The sequence below is a fragment of the Electrophorus electricus genome, chromosome 21 (assembly GCF_041902795.1).
Source record: "Electrophorus electricus isolate QZ-2024a chromosome 21, ASM4190279v1, whole genome shotgun sequence".
NCBI lineage: Eukaryota > Metazoa > Chordata > Actinopteri > Gymnotiformes > Gymnotidae > Electrophorus > Electrophorus electricus.
The window spans coordinates 6,689,051-6,707,801 of NC_137517.1; the positions used below are offsets into that span (position 1 = coordinate 6,689,051).

The 18,751-nt window shown below is 46.3% G+C and overlaps 1 protein-coding gene across 2 annotated transcripts in view; it reads left to right on the forward strand.

Moving 5' to 3' along the window:
* Positions 1–18,751, forward strand: part of scube3 (signal peptide, CUB domain, EGF-like 3) — a 66,942-nt gene that overhangs the window by 32,288 nt on the left and 15,903 nt on the right. Inside the window, exons 5-10 of one of the 2 annotated variants that reach the window (XM_027018088.3) lie at positions 985–1,131; positions 2,147–2,263; positions 7,907–7,957; positions 10,952–11,068; positions 12,976–13,098; positions 18,313–18,429. In XM_027018088.3, coding sequence (XP_026873889.1) covers positions 985–1,131; positions 2,147–2,263; positions 7,907–7,957; positions 10,952–11,068; positions 12,976–13,098; positions 18,313–18,429 — 672 coding nt within the window. The remainder of the gene's footprint in view (positions 1–984; positions 1,132–2,146; positions 2,264–7,906; positions 7,958–10,951; positions 11,069–12,975; positions 13,099–18,312; positions 18,430–18,751) is intronic. The other variant, XM_027018089.3, reaches the window with a different exon arrangement.

Sequence of the window (18,751 nt, forward strand, 5' to 3'; positions counted from 1 at the left end):
CAAACACAAGTGAGCAGGATGGCCCGGGTGGGTCAGGCAGTGAGGGGCGTAGTTTAATGCTCACCCACATGCGTCTATGTCTCTCAACCCGGTGACCCTTCACGCTGGTGGTTGTTCCCTGACAAGCATTTCTCAGCTCTGGTCAGAGAGATCTCGCTCTTGACATGCTGCTTCCATAGGCTGACACAGCCACAGAGGTCTTCGGTTAAGCCGATTGACACAGAGCTAGTGACTTCCACTCATGTGAATGGCCGTGGCCCTGGTGTCAGCATTATGGTTAGCATTAGGATTAGGCTAACCCTATCCCTAACGTCTAATGGAAAATTCCGTCCATTGTTGCTTTGAGACTTTCTGTTTGACCACATGCCAATTTGCTTCGCATCGTGTGTATGGAACAGCTCTGCTGTAGAATCACTGAGGTGCTGTCAGGACTTTGTCTCCTCTGTGAAGAGCCAGTCGGTGTTTCCTCCAGGGGTCTCTTTAGCAGGACCTGGGTGAACATAGCCAGTCTGCCTGCCTGGAGCAGTGCTCTTAAGAGAGAGGTGACAGAACATGTCAGTCAGCAAACCGATATGAGTGCTTCTTCATGCAAGTCTGAGTGTGTGAGGGTTTGGTGGGGGGCCGGGGGGAAAGTTCGGGTCAGTGGTCACACATGGGGAAATCCTGAGAGGAATTTGGGAAGGGACTGTCATGACTCGTAAAATGTCAAGTTCAGCTCTCTTTCTCTCCCCTTCCTGCTCTGTATGCCTCAGTGGAAGGAATTTTCGCACTAAATGCAGTGCCATCAGGATGGTATAGAATCTTTCGCTCTCTCCTCTACAAAGGCTAACCCTCCTGCTCTGTGCTCTCTCTGTCTCCATAATGCCCTTGTCACCTACAATCAGAGGACTGTCAGTACTGTCAAAATGAAAGAGTTTACTGTTACTTAGACTGACTGGTCATAGGGCCCATTGTGCCTGACTGTTGCCTGGCCCCTTTTTGCAGTGCGGCTGAACGGGACGAAGGAAGGGCCGACCTGCATGGACAAGAACCACGGCTGCGCTCACATCTGCAGGGAGACGCCAAAGGGGGGCATTGCGTGCGAGTGCCGGCCAGGATTCCAGCTCACCAAGAACAACCGTGACTGCAAGTGTGAGTGGATAAGGGTGGGGCACTGGGACTTCTGGGAAAATACAGCTGCCCTTGTTGGGGGGTGGGGTGGGGTGGGGGTTTGGGTTGCTCTTAACCTGACTGCTGAAGTTGTGCAGGAAACACAGTATAAAATAAACACAATTATTTTATAGAGAAATACCTGCAATGGCTAAAAAAAAATTGGTGTTAAATAGTTTTAAATAATTTAGGAAGGCAAAAATGTTAGCAAGTCCGTTACAGGAAGGCCACACTTCATGATGTGGGGTTCATGCTGTTAGTTCTGCCTGAGCCTGGTGGAAGCACTAGCTGGTATTTGGAGAAATGCTGTTATTTTTTTTTATATTCTTTCTTCACATTCACTCATGAAAAATGGTAGGAAAGGAGAGTCTGAAGAGTGGAAAGGCATGTGCAGACAAAGTGTGGCGTGTTTGTCTGTGTGTGTGTGTGTGTGTGTGTGTGTGTGTGTGTGTGTGTGTGTGTGTGTGTGTGTGTGTGTGTGTGCGTGCCGTCTAGGTCTGTCATCGGCTGTCTGCTGCAGTCGACACACTTTTCGCTGCAGAGTGCAGCACTGCTACACACCATCTCTCTGCCCCTTTGACACTGCATTTATTAGCTGTTACATTTTACACATTGTAAACAGTTACACACTGGGAACAGTTAGCATCTGCATCTTAAGTGACAAAAGCATATGGTTAGTGTACAGTGCCTACATTTCAACTGCTGTCTTAGTGGAGTATACATGGATGTTTTTATGAATTTAGTGGACTCTGTTGTGGAGGTACACCAGTCTTAACCTCCAGTATTCCCCACCCGAGTAAAATAGCCTTGGCTGTGGAGCTGGATCTGCTGTGTTGGGGAGGAGTGGGTCTGGACAGGAGTTTCAGCCCAGCAGGCTTATGGCACTATATGGTTTAGTGTTGGGTTGAATCACATGTGCTTGACCTGGTAGGACACTGTTGGCTTTCCATTACGCTCCAGGGCTTTTGATTCTTCCCCCTGTGTCTCTCTTGTTTAGTGACATGTAACTACGGTAATGGGGGCTGCCAGCACATCTGTGAGGAATCGGAGCATGGGCTGCGCTGCATGTGCCACATGAAGTTTGCACTGCACTCTGACGGCAAGACGTGCGTAGGTGAGTCGCTCCTGTCTCCACCCATGAGTTCCATCTCCACTCCAAGTTCTATCTCCTCCCCTTCCCTCCACCTGGCCAGGTAAGACCCACCCAACGCTACCTGGCCAATTTGACAGGTTCCGTTTATGAGGAACATGCCTCGTGGGCTTGACAGTGAGAGGATGGGCTAGTCTGGTCCCCCACTCACTGTCCAGACACAACTCTTCCTGGCCAGCAAAGACCCAGTTATATCTCCACACAGTCTGTTTGGCCAGGTAAGACCCCAGCAGCTGCCATTTCTTTGCTAACCTTTGTTCTCACAGTCAACGGAACATTATTGGAGAAGTAGGAGACATTTTTTGAAGACCTTTGAAGTGATTGTATGAGAATGCAAAGCCCCAGATCATGATGCACTATATGGACAAAAGTATTAGGACACGTACACATTACCCCTACAGGAGCTTTGACATCCCAATCTGAATCCACAGGCATTAATATACAGTTGGTCTCCCGTTTGCAGCTGTAACAGCTTCTACTCTTCTGGGAAGGCTTTCTACAAGATTTTGGAGTGTGTCTATGGGAATTTTTGCCCATTCATCTAGAAGAGCATTTGTGAGGTCAGGCACTGATGTTGGACGAGACCGCCTGTCTTGCAGTCTCCATTCTAGTTCATCCCACAGGTGTTTGATAGGGTTGAGGTCAGGGCTCTGTGCAGGCCATTCAAGTTCTTCCACACCAAGAGGTCTTTGCCCAGCCATGTCTTTAAGGACCTTGCTTGTCCATCAGACTGCCAGAGAGAGAAGTGTGATTTGTCACTCCACAGAATGCTTTTCCACTGATCCAGTGTTTATGTCAAGCTTTACACCACTCCATCTGATGCATGGCATTGTGCTTGGTGATGTAAGGCTTGCATGCAGCTGCTCGGCCATGGAAACCCCTACCATGAAGCTCCGGGCACACAGTTTTTATACTGATGGTAGTTCCAGAGGAGGTTTAGAATTCTGCAGTTATTGTGTCAGCAGAGCGTTGGCGACTTTCAAGCACTATGCAACCCAGTACTCGGCAACCCTGCTCTGTAACTTTACATGCTCTGCTACTTCATGGCTGTGTTGCTGTGGTTCCAAAATGCTTCTACTTTTTAATAATACCAATCATGGAATCATGGAATATCTTGGAGGGAAGAAAATTCACAAACTGACTTGTTGCAATGGTGGCATCCTATTAAAGCACCACAATCGAATTCAGTGAGCTCTTTAGAACGTTTGTAAAGACAGACTGTATGGCTAGGTATTTGATTTTATATACGTGTGGCAATGAGACAGAATAAAGCACTTGAATTCAATGATACTTTTGTCCATATAGTGTACTTTGGATATGTTTGAATATATGAGGTCTAAATAGAACAAATAGAATTTTGTGCTTCTCATTTCTGGTGTCTAAATGACACTCAAGCTCCTCCTTCTCACTGTCTCATGGTTGCTTATTCTTCCTTATAGGAATACCCAGAATGCTAATATGCTAACATACAGTGGGCCAAGGCACACAAAAGACCATGCTAATCAGAACCTGCTAGTTAGCTGTGTCAGTACTTTTAGGTGAAGCATTCCACAGCTCTCAATACTCATACGTAAACTTGTGAACCAAGATTAAGGCCAGTGTTTGGACTATTTTTACATATTGAACTTTCAAGCAAGAGCCTTGATCTCCTATCTGTTTTTTCATATGCTCACAAGCACGTTCTTATGGCAGTGATTCGGTATCCAAAGACTCATTTTAAATTGCTGGGAACATGTCAAACCTGAAATTAGACACATCTCTTAGCATTATCCTTAATCTCTGTCTGGACTATCTGGCTCAGACAAAAATGAAACCTAATGTTATGCTCAACCAAAAGTTCATTTACAGCAGAAAATAACAGTGCTTCTATGGTTGTTCTTGTAGATAAATGGTCTAACCCATCTGAATCCCAGGCACTCACACAGGGCCTTAGTTAAAAGGCCTTTATTCAATAGGGCTTCAGCATAAAATCTGCTGGCAACCATGGGATCCACTTTTGAGATATATAGCCAAACATCTTTTAATAATGTTTGTCTAAGAATGCTGATGTATGTTCAGCTTCCTTCTTCCAACATAGCTGTTTTCATTCAGACCTAATAGACAAAAACTGATCCAAGCACAGCATTCTTGGTTTTATACATATGACCCTCGAACGGGGCTCACCCTGGGCCCAGAAGACCAACCCTCAGAGCCCACGGCACCTGAAGAGTGCTGGGGTGTTGAGCACAGCTGCTCTGAGCATTTCACAATGTGCCCCTTGTCCATATAGTTCTGATTCATGTCTATCCATATGTTCTTCATGCCTTTAGCTTCGTCATGGAGAATTTAGTGGAAGCGAGAGAGCTGTAAAACGTACGATGACTGCGCAGTCACTTACGCACCACATCCGAGTTTGATGTATGTGATGGTATATCAAACACGCACTCTGCTTCTGTACTCTACCTCTGCTTCCTCTCACCTGATTCCATACGCTGCAACAAGTGCGAGGATCTTTGTTTCAGTCTTGCTGCATGCGCACGCTTCCTGTTGACCGTTCGTCCTGCCTTCCTTCCTCTTCCTTCTTTTCCCCGATGTTGGTGATGCACAGTGACAGGAGCTGTGCCCTTGCGCCCACCAAACTGATGTAGCATTTTGCATTTAGTGTGGTCTAAGGTTTAAGGTTCAGAGTGGTACACACTACCTGGAAGATGTGCAAAATGATTGATAGGAGCATAAGGTCTTAATGTATAGACATTACTATGGCACATAGAAAACCTACAAACATTAACACACACAGTGTCACAAACTGTTTGTTGCTCTCTGAGCACTGGTTTGGCTGGCCTCTGTGCAGTTTCTTCTCTCGGTCTCTCCTTCCCCGACTGGATCCAGCCACCCTGTCATTAAGCCAGAGCTCAGTCAAACCTTCAACCACTCACACAAATGAGATGTCTGCCTTGTCAGGCCCCTAAGGCCGCAGCATAACCCACTGCCAGGCAGAGAACCAGACCACGGAGGCTGGTGTCCTTCTCAGCCTGTGTCCCTCACCCTCAACTGGAGTCCTGCTGGATTGGGCCTCTGCTTACCATGGTCTGGTCCGTGGCAGGCATTAACCCCCACCCCCATGCCTCACGCCCTCTCCCCTCTCCCCCTCTCTCTGTCCTTCCCACAGGCATTAATAGGCCAGAAAACCACAAGGCTGAGTGACGGAGAGCTCGGTGTGGCCTGCCCTCCGAGGGCCCCGCTCTTGCGGCAAGACCATGTAGCAAGGGAAAGGCGTTTGCCCATTTACAAACTTCAGCTTTTAGGATCTGGAAAACTTTTAACATTTCAGTTCATTTTATAACCATAAACTCCAACACTACAAAAGTGGTTTCTCTGATCAGCTGTTTGGAGGTTTGGATGGGGAAGACAATATTTCTGTCTGTCGGCTTGTTTTTCTGTCAGGTTAGCAGTAGCCATATTACGCAGCTCATCTGCATATTTGTCTGTTGGTACAGTGTTTCCACCATGTGATCAGCAAAGTTATTTGTTCATTAGTGTCTAAATTATTAGCCAGTGAGTCAAGCACTGTTTCTGTTGGCTCCAAAAAGTCGAATGGGAAGCAGTCCTGATAAAAAAAAAAAAAAATGATGGCCTAAAACCTCTTCTGCTCCCATCTCAGTATAAAAATTAAGGCATTTTACTGAGCAGAGTCCCTAAGATTGTTCTGGATGGTGTAATGTGTGCTTCTTCTTGCTGCTGTCCTCGCACCCTCTGTTTCTCTCTCTGTCGCTGGCCGTCTCTATTTCTCTCTCTCTCTGGCTCTCTCTGTCTGTCTTTCTCTGCCTGACTGCCCCCCCCCCTCCAGGCGTGGTGGGCTTTTGCCGGCTTTTGTCTCTGCTCTGGCCCAGGCCGCCATCACATGCGTTTCGCTGCGATAGTGGCAGACGTTTAGCACAGTTTCAAACAAATTCAGAGTGGCATCAAACCATTTACAAAGACACACTTACACACACACACAATATACATACAGGTCACACACGGATCACCGTTTGTTGCACCAGCAGCTGGGAATAACCGATTAACGGCAGCGCACTGGCATTTTCCTCAGTGATGGCGGACGAATGATTCGCATTTGTTGCCTTTGTTTGTAGGTGTTTTTAAAGTGAAATGTTTGCCGGGTGCTCTGAAGCCCTCCACCTAGCTTTATAGTCTGTGGATGTGCTCATAGGTTTCTATACAACGAGATGCCTTACCAAATGTGGAAATGCTCACCCTGTCAGTAAAGCTAATCTTAAACATGTGCTGTCTAGCTAGCACGGACACGGCAAAAATGCAAATTAAATAATTACGATACAACAGCATAATTCATCTCTGCCTCATAAGTGCTGTAGCATCAACCTGTGAACCTGTGAATCTAACTCACATGAGTAAAACTGCATTTACTTATTTTTGAAATTATTCTTTGTCTGTCATCTTTTTAAAATCAAATAGCTTGCCCTGTGGTGTTTCCGATGCCTGTGGACAACAGAAGGGACTCAGCTGAATGGCAGGAATAAGGAATTAAATGGACTCAAATCAAGTGAAATATGCAGGTGAGGTTAGGAGTTAGTTAGCCAGGGTTGAGCGAGATCAGAAGGTGAAGTTAGCAGTTAGTTAGCCAGAGCTGAGAGAGATGAGAAATTAGGAGTTTCATAGCCAAGGTTTAAAAAGATCAGCAGGTGAAGTTAGGGGTTATTTAGCCAGAGCTGAGTGAGATCAACTGGTTGGAGTTAGCCAGGGCTGAATGAGATCAACAGGTAGGAGTTAGTTAGCCAGGACTGAGTGATAACAACAGGTAGGAGTTCGTTAGCCAGGACTGAGTGATATCAGCAGGGAGGAGTTTGTTAGCCAGGGCTGAATGAGATCAACAGGTAGGAATTAGTTAGCCAGCACTCACTAATATCAACAGGTAGGAGTTCGTTAGCCAGGACTGAGTGATATCAATAGGTAGGAGTTTGTTAGCCAGGGCTGAACGAGATCAACAGGTGGGAGTTAGTTAGCCAGGACTGAGTGATATCAATAGGTAGGAGTTTGTTAGCCAGGGCTGAATGAGATCAACAGGTGTGAGTTAGCCATTCACTGTGCTAGCAGGTGGAGCTCTGCCCTGGCTCACTGCCCTGCACCCTCAAATGGCCTCATGTGGCCGGCTCTTACTCATAGGCTTGTTCTGAATGTGCAGCTCTAAGTGCCTGGTCCCTCTCTACAAAGCTCTCACCTCTCTGAGGCTCATTTGTACCCATCTGTTATGTTCAAGGCCCATTATGCAAATATTAGGACTATATCCTTATTTAGACACATATCCACATTACTGTAAAGTTTGCACTTTACAGTAACGTGAACTTCCCTGGCTAAATAAAGGTAATGAAGGAGTGAATGCTTGAATGAGTGGATGAAAAGTTGAGTTAATTTTCCAGATAGCCAGGAGACAGTAGTGCTGCTTAAATAAGGTTTAATTATTGCTGGTCAGTTTAAGTGTATTCCCACAGACTGTTCTGTGGTATATGGGTCAGCCTTAAAACACTAAAGCAGTATTTTTGCAATGTGTGTGTGTGTGTTTGTGTGTGTGTGTGTGTGTGTGTGTGTGTGTGTGTATGTGTGTATGCGCAGAGGAAAGGAGTGTCCAGCAGCATCTACATCAGCCACAGCTGTTACCCAATGGTAAATATCTGTTTCTTTAGCTCCCCTCCTATTGGCTCGCTCCTTTCACCTGTGGGTGTGGTCATGCTGGAACTCTTCGACTAACACGGTGGCAGCACTTCCTCTCCCACTTTCCTTTGACCGGGGTCGGGCTCAGTCCAGTTTCACAGCCAGTGCTCATAGTGGGTCCAGTTAGGACATATCATCCGTAACGTGAAAAACGCTTGAAATTCCTGCACGTCCATCTGTGGTGTGAACTGCTAGATTTAGGTTTTAATTAAGCACAGGAACTGAAATGAAAATGAGCCCAACCCTGAATGAGACACCCTTGCCTGGAGCACCTGCACCTTTTCACCTTTCTGCATATTCTGCGTCAAGAACAAAGATGGCTCCTCTAATTTCAACGCATGCATTGCTGCGACAAAGAGCCAAGTTTAGTCACATTACTAAATTTTCACTTGTTCTCCAATGGAAGATTCCCATTGCATAAGAATACATGTGTTTCAGCCATATGTAACTGGCTTAACATGTCATGAATACAAGCGAAGGTTATATAGTTGGGTTCGCAAGTGTGAGTGAGTTTTAAGCAAACCTTGCTGTGGTGGTTTGTTAGCAGGGCTTTAATCTCTGTTCTGTGACAGAGAAAAACTGATCTTTGGTCAGCCTTTGCTACGCCTAAACCCAGTTCTACCATTATCCTGCATATGGTTCGGAACCTACACTTGCATGTTGGCTAAACGTACAACCCTTCACAATGCTGCTTGTCTGCCAGCACTTTTCTGCTGTGAATCCTAACACCGCCCCTTCTCGCACCACCCGAAGTCCCGCCGCAATCTGTCAGTGTCTCCTAGTCAGCTCTCGCTCGCCTGTCACTCATTGAGCCTCAGCTCTCTGCAGGAGAGTGAGTGTGTTTGTGCAGCGGCGTTTGAACCTCTGCGCGGCGTTGATGTGAGCTGCGGGCAGGCGACAACGCTCGGTAAGCCTCATGCCCAGGCCTTGTCAGATTTATCAAGCGGCTTCACCCCAAGACGTGTGTTTGGGACTTGAGCTGAGACCTTCGTAAGGTTTCAGCACAAGCGTTCTGCAACTGGGAGCAAAGTACTTAGCTGTAGACGCAGGACTACATTTCACACTTCCTCACTCATGATGGTAATTTGAAGGAATGCCAAAACACTCTGGTTTTAAAGTATGAAGCCGAATGCTCTTCTTTTGGTTTATATTTTCCCTCATGTTCTTTGGTTTGCCAGGTTCGTTGACTTGGTCTTTTTCGCATCCAGCTTGTGACCAAGGCCAGTAACATTCTGCTGCTTGCCTCTTGCTGAATTGTGGTTTAATTTCCCAGAGCTGTCAGAACCAAGTGGAATCAATCAAACAAGATAATTTGTGTGGTCTGGATATTAGCTTTGGCCCATTTACATGCTGCTGCTGTTTATTTTGATCAATAAAGGAACACCCTATTTAAAAAAATGACCATTACTGGTCCAGAATGAAGTCCATCCATGTTGCGTCAATACCTTGTTAGAGGATATACAAAATATGTCTGGTGAACTCAAATTGTTGCTCTCCCTGATGTGGTTTTGTGATTATTAAGCCTGAAGTAAAAATTACACAAAAGCCCATACCAGAGTGTGATTTGTGTGCGTGCATCTCTTTATGCAAAGCCGTAGTCATCACAATGTAAATGTTTCTCTGCCCTACCCCAGTCATTCATTTGAGTCTGGTATAGTTACTAGCTTGCTAAGCATTTTTAAAACATGCCATGACACCCTCCTGCAGCGCTTTCTTAATGTCGGTACAGCCTGCAAAGACTAAGCGTGCCACCCCCACCTTTCCCCAAAAAACCCACACACACTTCTCTTCAGAGTTTGTCAGTTTAGAAAAGCATTTGCTGTATTTCTCAGTACACTATCCCACATTTAGGTGTGTGTGTGTGTGTGTGTGCGCGCAAGTGTGTCTTCCTGACCTGGAGAGTGGATGTGTGGTGAACTTGAAGCTGAACGAGCTAAATGTTAAAATTTGAGGACAAGTAATTTTACATTTACAGCATTTGATAGACAATCTTATCCTGAGCAGTTTACAAATTTATCAGTATGATGGTGTGTGTGTGTGTCTGTGTGTGTGTGTGTGTGCGTACTCCCTGGGGCATCAAGTCCATGATCTATCGAGCCCATGTTGTCAAACCGATCTTTGCGTAACCTAACCTCTCCCCTCCTTTGCACATGTACACACACACTCTCCCTGTCTTTCGAGCTCTCTGACAGACATGCAGTACCCTTGTTCTGTAAACCTTGTTCTGTGCTGTGTACAAAGCAATGTGGCGTCTTGTTTAATTGACTCAATAACACACAGAAGGTGGACAGAATAAAGGAAACACCAGGTAAAAAAAAAATAATTTCTTAATAAGAAATTTCAGAAACACTGCAGGCTCAGCAATAACAGCGGTTCAAGCTCACTACCACTAACACAGAAAACTGCCTAATAGTCCACGCAATAACATGCTAACCTCCATCGCTAAAACTGCATCATAAAATGCATTTACAAAGCTGTTATTTATGCTGGGGTTTTGCAACGTAAATGTAGAACCTGGGTCCCCTGGTTCTTTTATTGTTTGTTTCTACATGTATATTATATGGGTTTTTCTTTAGAGATAAATAGAAATCCTCAATCTGCACTGGCAGTTCCCAGTTGTTCTAAGGTAGATGTTTTGGTTTACTTCACAAAGGTCCCATTCCTCACTAAGACTTAACCCAGATTGGAATTGCTGTGTGCCAAGGAGAACCAAAGACAATGTGGGATTTGTTTTCTTTTATAGATCCATATTAGATCCCACTTATAGATCCACATTATAATTGTATTGTCTGATGTTTCTATTGTTTTGTCTAATGCCAGAGTATTAAAGATCTAGTGCTTTGTGGTGTAACTCACAATTGTGTGTTTGTGCATGTGTGTGTGTGTGTGTGTGTGTGTGTGTGTGTGTGTGTGTGTGTGTAAATATGTGTGTGTTTGTGTCTTCAGAGACGTGTGCAGTGAATAATGGAGGCTGTGACAGCACATGTCACGATGCTTTAACAGGGGTGCGCTGCAGCTGCCCTGTGGGGTTCACGCTCCAGCCTGACCGCAAGACCTGCAAAGGTAATACGCACAAGCACACACACATGCATGCACTAACCCCCGTTTGTTTGTTTGCTTGGTATGGGTTTCATCTGGCTGTCAGGCATAATTGCTCCATGGTGCATCATGCAGGATGGAAAAGTGCTTACAAATAAAAGGCCACGGAGGGGGTGGGGTGGGGGGGGGATGCGGAGTGGGATGGGCGAGTTGAAGAACGGGAAAGAACAGGAAAGAACGGGAAACTGGACAGATGGAGTAAATGAAATAAAAATGAAAGACTGAGGGAAGAAACCCGGACTATAAGGATGTGTAAGATACTGATTCCAGGCCTCTGAGCGCCCCCTGCCCCCACCCCCTGTCCTCTCCTCTCACCTCCTCTCCACTCCAGAGCTCATAATACCACATGAACAGTGCTCCCTAAAAGAACGATCCCTTTTATTACTTCAGTTTGAGAGGGAACAAAAGAGAAAACAGCCCTCGACAGCACTGGCAGGAGAAGACAGACGCTTTGCCTCATGCCGGCGGGGGGGGATAGGAGAGAAATGCAGAGGGCAGCATATTATTTTATTCCCTTTCTAATGTGCTTATTTCATCCAGATGATGCTGACCCCTGCAGAGACGGACGCCTCATTTAGAGAGATGATTCAGTCTTAATCTGAACCATGCATGTCGATTCAAAGCCAACGAAAGGCTAGCAGACGCAGATGATATATCGATCTTCCCTTGTCAGAGCTCAGTCTAGAGGAGCCATTAGCCTTCGGGCGCCTCCGAGTATTAAAGCTTCCCTCCTGTTCCAACCGCACCAGGGTCAGGATGTTCCAGTGCCCTGGGCACCAGTGCCAGACCACGAGAGGACAGCTCCCTTCGGCCCCACGCACTGCTCTTTACTGAGCACTCTCTTTCACTCTCTCTCTCTCTCTCTCTCTCTCTCTATCCCTCTCTCTTTCTTTCTCTCTCTTGGTCTCGGTTCTTTTAATCACCATTCTCTCCTCTCCTGTCCTTCTCACTGGAGAGACAGCAGTGTTTGCATTCTGTTTCTTCTGTATGAATACCCAATTTGGACGAATTGAACAAATTGTAGTTTGTCCAGGGTATGGTGCTACTTTTGACTAGAAGTAGCAGCAGACAACAGTGAAACAGTGCAAATATGATAACTACTGACAAAAGGACACACGATAAACTGCATAGCACTTTAATTGAACTATGAAGATCTCTACACAGTAGATTTAAGAATCGCTAAGCACAGGACAGACTAGTAGACAGTAGACTAGACAGTAGGCAGTAGGTAATGGGGTGGGTAGATTGCTTTTTTACAGGTGTCATACAGGGCACGTTGATGGCTGGTAATATATTTCAACAGTTTAAGCATCGTCGGAGGAGCAGACAGTGTGTACAGATTACAGTTGTACAGTGAGAGAAGTTAAATCTCAAATGTAAAGTTACTGGATGCCCTAAGTAGTATGACAAGGTACGAGATTAGAAGTGGCAGAGCATTTCACTTCGAAGTGTCTGTTTGGCAGGTTTGTTTAGAAGTCTGACGCCTAATGACTCATTCAGAAAATATATAGCCGCATTCGCTTTTTCACATTTGTCAGAGAATCCCTACATATTGTAAGAAAAACCATGGTTTGTAAATTGACAGTTTAAAAAAATATTAAAGCGAACAGAGCTTTGATAAGATTAATTTTATGGTAACTATCATATTTTTGACGTTTGACAGTTCAGATGTCTGTAAGCACAGACTTTCACTCTGCACCACACAGAACTTATTTTACAATGTTAGTTTTCAATTATGAACTTAAAGCTAAATTAGCTATAAGCAATAAAAAGGAAGTTTTCAAATAAATCGGAAGCTTTCAAATCTTCTGTGTGTCCTTTTTTCTTTGCTTCTCTAAGGTTTTGATTTTTGATTCGTTTTTCCCCTGCAGATATTGACGAGTGTCGCATGAATAATGGAGGCTGCGACCACGTGTGCAGGAACACGGTGGGAAGCTTCGAATGTAGCTGCAAGAAAGGTTACAAGCTTCTGACCAATGAGAGGACCTGTCAAGGTTGGAGCAAGCTCAGTACTGACCAACAACCTCGTCTGTCACTCTGTGCTTTCCATGTTCCTACGAGTTCCAGAGAAATCATGAGGATTGGGTGTCTTTTCTCTCCTTCCTATCTATCCTTCCTATAACCTTCATTCCAAAGGTTATTTATTCACTCAAAGGTTGTCAACCCTATAGCTGGATGGGCAAAACATTCTGGTCTGTGGGTCATTCATTTGAGCCATTCATCAGACTCGTCCTTATAACCATAGTAACCGGCATGGTTGGTAGGGGTGGCACAGGGTGCGACACAGAACCCTGACAGCAACCCCCTGTCTGGGTGGAGGGGCACTGCTACGTGCTTATGCTCCCATCTGGCTTTCAGGGGAGCACAGGACGTGCACAGTGTCCGCAGAGAAGGAGAACGAGGGTGGATAAGGAGAGAGGGAGGAACACAGAGTAGGCGATGGGGAAAAGAAAGGGATTGTGGGAGGGAGGCCACTGGGCTAGAGAACAGGCCATTTTTACATTCTCTCTTTTTCCTTTGGTGTGGTTGCCTGAAGCTCTGGGATTGTTTCAAGGCGTGGGGTTTCGGCCCTGTCGGTCCCGCTCTCTTTCACTCCCAGTCACTCGTGCTGCGAAGGCTGGGCTCGGGCCGGGACGCGCTTCCAGCCGCTTCGCACACAATTTCACTGGACCTGGTTGAAAGCAGAGGCTTGCACGTTCCTCTTCGTTGTCCTCCCCTGGAAGGCTGCCAGTCAATGATCGCCGACGGGTTTTTGTCCAGTTCTGGCCGTGGCGGTTTGTTCGTGCTGCAGTGTGAACTTCGATGCCTCAGTAAATCTCACAGCTTGGCTCAGGCTGACCTGACCGTCCTGCTGCTGCAGTCACATACACTCCTAAAACAAATTCTTTTTACTCTCGCTGCCAGGACATTGACACATTTGGACAGAACTGAGAGGCGTCATGGTAAAGTCAAGAGAATCGGTTACACAGAACAAGAGGCTGCAGTCTGACCTTGAATTTTGCCTTTAATCATGGTTATTTATGGTTGTGTGTGTGCAAGGCGATAGCCAGAAGTGGTGACTGACATCCTTTCCCTCATATCAGACCTTTCATTTGGACCCACAGCTGCCTGGCTCCAGGGTCCCCAGCACTTGACATAAAGGGCTCGTGTGCATGTAATTACCTGAGGAGTTACCTAAGATATGGTAGAGAACCTAAACAAAAAAAAAATGGAATTACATAGGTCCCAAGAGCTTAACTTGCAAGCCAGTAATTCAGAACCTCAGCTGGAACACTAGCTGAGACATGCTAATTTATAACATTGCGCGGAGTTCCAGTTAAGAACATCAGGTAGATGTTCTGAAGAAAAAGAAAACACTGCAACTGCAGGCATGGCCATTTCCCTGCTGAGGATTACCCAGCATGCATCTGTGCTCCATCCAGACTTTGCTCCCTGACCTGGCGGATGTTTTCTTTCCACCCTCCCCACTTGGCCCATGGGTGAGAGCGTGGGAATACCTAGATGTCAGCACTTTCACTAGGGCTGCTGTCTTAAGACGCTGACCCGAGATCAGCTTTTCCTGTTTCTCTTACGTCGGTTGGGTTTACACTTTAGGTATCGTGTGCCTGTCCCAGATCAGTGTGGCTGCTTTTCAGGTCAGTGTCTGAACCAGGGGGAAGGGTTCTTGGGAGCAGAGTGAGGGCATCTGCGAGGCACCCCATTTGTGTGATGTTTGGCCTGCTATTGTTATTACACCAAAACAGTAGGTGTGGGCCACCTTATCTTTAGCCGGTTTTCTACACAATACATGGTAAATGCACCCTAAGGTGAGAGGTCAGATGAATTTCTTAGCTCCATGATCCTGATGACCAACAACACTGAACTGTTTGTGTTTCTCACTGCTCTTACAGCATGATTCAGGTCATCAGCTAATAATCAGGCCCTGATAACTAGCTCACGTCAGGCAGTGTTGGAAAAGAGCTACATTTGTTAGGCATTTTGTTCTATCAATGACGTGAGGCCGACTGATTTAGATTTCATGAATAGAGTCAGTGGTCACTGTTAGAAATCCCTGCTGCAGAAACGATGAGTCTGTTTTCTAGGTACAATGAAACATTACACCCTAGTTTTCAACGGTCACCATGCATTATTATTAAGCATAGCTCCACTCATACTTGAATTCATACGTGAATTTTGTCAGGGGGCTTAAGAAGCTGACTGCAGTTAACCCCGCTTTAAGCCGAGGTTTATACTGGAAGATGCTGACTGCAGTTAACCCTGCTTTAAGCTGAGGTTTATCCTGGAACAATTTGAGTGTAGTTAACCCTACTTTAAGCCGAGGTTTATCCTGGAGCAATTTGACTGTAGTTAACGCTGCTTTAAGCCGAGGTTTATACTGGAAGATGCTGACTGCAGTTAACCCCGCTTTAAGCCGAGGTTTATCCTGGAACAATTTGACTGTAGTTAACGCTGCTTTAAGCCGAGGTTTATCCTGGAACGATTTGACTGTAGTTAACACTGCTTTAAGCCGAGGTTTATCCTGGAAGAAGGCGACGGGCGAATGGTATTCCAGTCGACTGCTTACATAAAAACTTAAGATAAACTGTTGTGTGTTGGCTGGCTGAACTCCACATCACACACTTGACCTTTCACCGATCCCCCTCTGGAGTCCTCTGCCCAAAGGGTTTCGGCGCTCCGTCGACATGCTCCGGGCGGAACATGTAAACAGAATGTTTGCTTTATCTGGGCGAGAGAGGGCGGCCCCCGGGTTCCATCAATCAGGACGGGACTTGTCCTTCGCCACCTCTCCGAAGATCTGGACACATTCCTCAGTCATCAGCGAGCCTCCCTCCTATAGCCCCCAGAAAGGCCATTCAGACTCACCACTTATCTGATCATGCTCCCGTGTGCTTAGAGAGGGCCTGATAGAACCCCTATCTGCACTCTGTAAACAGTCTAGTTGGTTCTTCCTCAGAGTGCTATTGTTTCATCCCTTCTGTGCAAGGGGAGCCGTCAGGGCTGACATCGGCGGCTAGCGGAGGCAGCTCTGGCGGCCACGATGCTTCTGTCTCCTCTGCTTCGTTGTTATTTCTTTTCTTTCTTTATTCTCACATTTATCACTTCTTGTTTCTCTCTCACAGCATGTTTTTCTTTCATTCCCTTGCTCTCTCTCCCCCCCTCCTTTCCCTCTCTCAGCACCTCCCTCCCTCCTCTCTCTCTTTCTCTAACTCTTCCTCTCCCTCCCCCCCTCCATCTCTCTCTGTCTCTCTCTTTCCCTCCCTCTCTGTCTGTGCGAGAGCATCTCCCCCTCTGCTGCTGATGACAGACATGTCTGCTAGGGGCATGCACTTCTCGGGAGCAGGTGTGTTGCAGTGGCAGCTCTGCCCTTCGTGCCTCTCTCTCTCTCTCTCTCTCTCTCTCTCTCTCTCTCTCTCTCCGCTCTGCGCCCTGTGCTGCTAAGCACGTACACAGGCCCATCGTCACCTGTCCCGCATGCTGCTCCACACTCCCACGGGGACTTTCCAAAAAACAAGAGCCGCTCCCAGCAATCCCGCTACGTCATCATTATCCCGCTACGTCATCATTATCATCATCACTAGATCATCACAGCGCGGATAATCGATCCCATCCCATCAGCGAATGCGCAAGGAACGGGAGAGCTCGTGCTGGAAGAGAGGCCAAAGGCTTTGCGCTGCGTTGCGAGGTCTTTGCGAAGCATTTGCAGATGACTGGCATGTCCGGAGGCGGAGCAGTGGAGTGGGTGGAGCCTGTCAGCACGACAGTGGTGTCGGGCGGAGCACAGACAGCAACATGCGGCTAGAGTGACCAGGCTCTGTCAATGAATCTGCCAACAGCTCATAAACATTGCCTGGTGACTGAGCTTGGTCCTACAAAATGGAGTAAGTCTGTGGGGAAAAAAAGTGCAAACACCAGGAGTTTACTGGCAAGTCGCAGTACTGAATAACAAGAGGAATGACCTATATTACATGTTTTCTCCCCCAAGTGAACCAGATATACTTTAAGACCTTTTATCATCATTCAGGCTTTGGAAGTGGCTCTGTTGCTAGGCACCACTGCTAGCCTGATGTAGTACTGATTTGAAGAGAATAAGTTGCCCGCTCAGTGGTCAGCTTGTTTTGCAGTAGCTGGTAGAGGTTTTTTTTTTGCTTCGGACCTGTCAGAGCATCTGTTCCTGTGGTTTACGCTAATAGGCTGTAGGACTGTTCGCAGTGACTTGCTGGGCTGCTCCTGAGCGTGTGAGGACGCCGTGAGTACCACATGGATGTTTGAATGTTTTCAGAGTTGTTTGACGTTTCCTGTCCAGGACTTAGAACCTCATGAATCGGCGTGACTTGTAGCAGTGTGGTCTGCCACTTCTTTGGAAGACTTTGAATTTGTTTTGTGGATTTGTTGTTTAATTAGCTTTCAGCGTTCAGCCAAAGCCTTTGGCCTAAAGGCACTTTGTTTACCTGTGATGATGCAACTCTGGCCCTTATCCTTCCTAATAAGATGCTTAACTTCTTATATCCCACAGTAGTGATTCTTACGCAGAGGAATTTAAATAAATGTAACTAGCAGATTTAACGGTGTAGTGGATGGGACTGAAATTTTGAAAAAGAATTTGTGGTATGATACTACAAATTCTGTCAGGATAAATTCCATAGACAACTTTCAGATGTTTTGCTGTCTTAATATAAATGGTGACTGTCACTTAAAGTGTGAGGGTTGAGGCGTGACGGGGTGTGGCATGGCCTTCCTTGGCCGTCCTGTACTAGGTGCCCGAATGAGCAGTGTAGCGATGTGTCCAGACAGATTTCTGGATTGGGTTTCCTGGATTGGCTTTGCTGGATTGGCTTTGCTGGATTGGGTTACTGCGCACATTCCTCATTAAAGGGGGTGGGGGTGTGAGCCCAGTGGGTAAATCACTTCCATATGGGCTTAGGAAACGGGGCCTAGTGGAGCCTCTTTTAAGAGTCTGCCTAAAGTATAAAGCCCCGCTGAGCTGTGTTAATGATCTGTTATTATACACTGATTATACAAAAATGATAAGCATATCGCACACATCGAGTGAAGAGGTTCAGTGGGTTATTTAAAATGGTTAGTGCTGTGAGCCCTAGGAGTCATTTACACATAAAAGCATGCTTTAAATCTAAGGTAGGAACGCTTCCCATATTTGTCATAAGCTAAACACTTTTTTTTGGTTTTTTTCTCTCTCTCTTTCTCTGCAGACATAGACGAGTGCTCCTTTGACCGAACATGTGACCACACCTGTGTGAATTTGCCAGGCAGTTTCGAATGTCACTGTCACAAAGGATACATCCTGTACGGGGTCGCTCACTGTGGAGGTAACGTGCCTGCTCCCTCAGCACGTGTGGCCCTGGGTTGACGGTGATCGGCTTCTACTTAAGACTCTGCAGCACGCTTAACACGCTCCGGCTCTGACATGCCCACTACAGCTCTGAAACGCCCACTCTGGCTCTTACACGCCCACCAAAGCGTGCCAGAACTCGGCAGTGCAGAGAACATTGGTGATTGTGCCAACTCCTAGATGAGCACAGCAATACACAGTTTAACATTCTTCGTGCTCCTATAAGTTGGATTCAGTTCATCAGCTAGTTTTCCCCAAATCAAGAACCTTGTGTTGACTTGTATATAGCTTGTATGTGG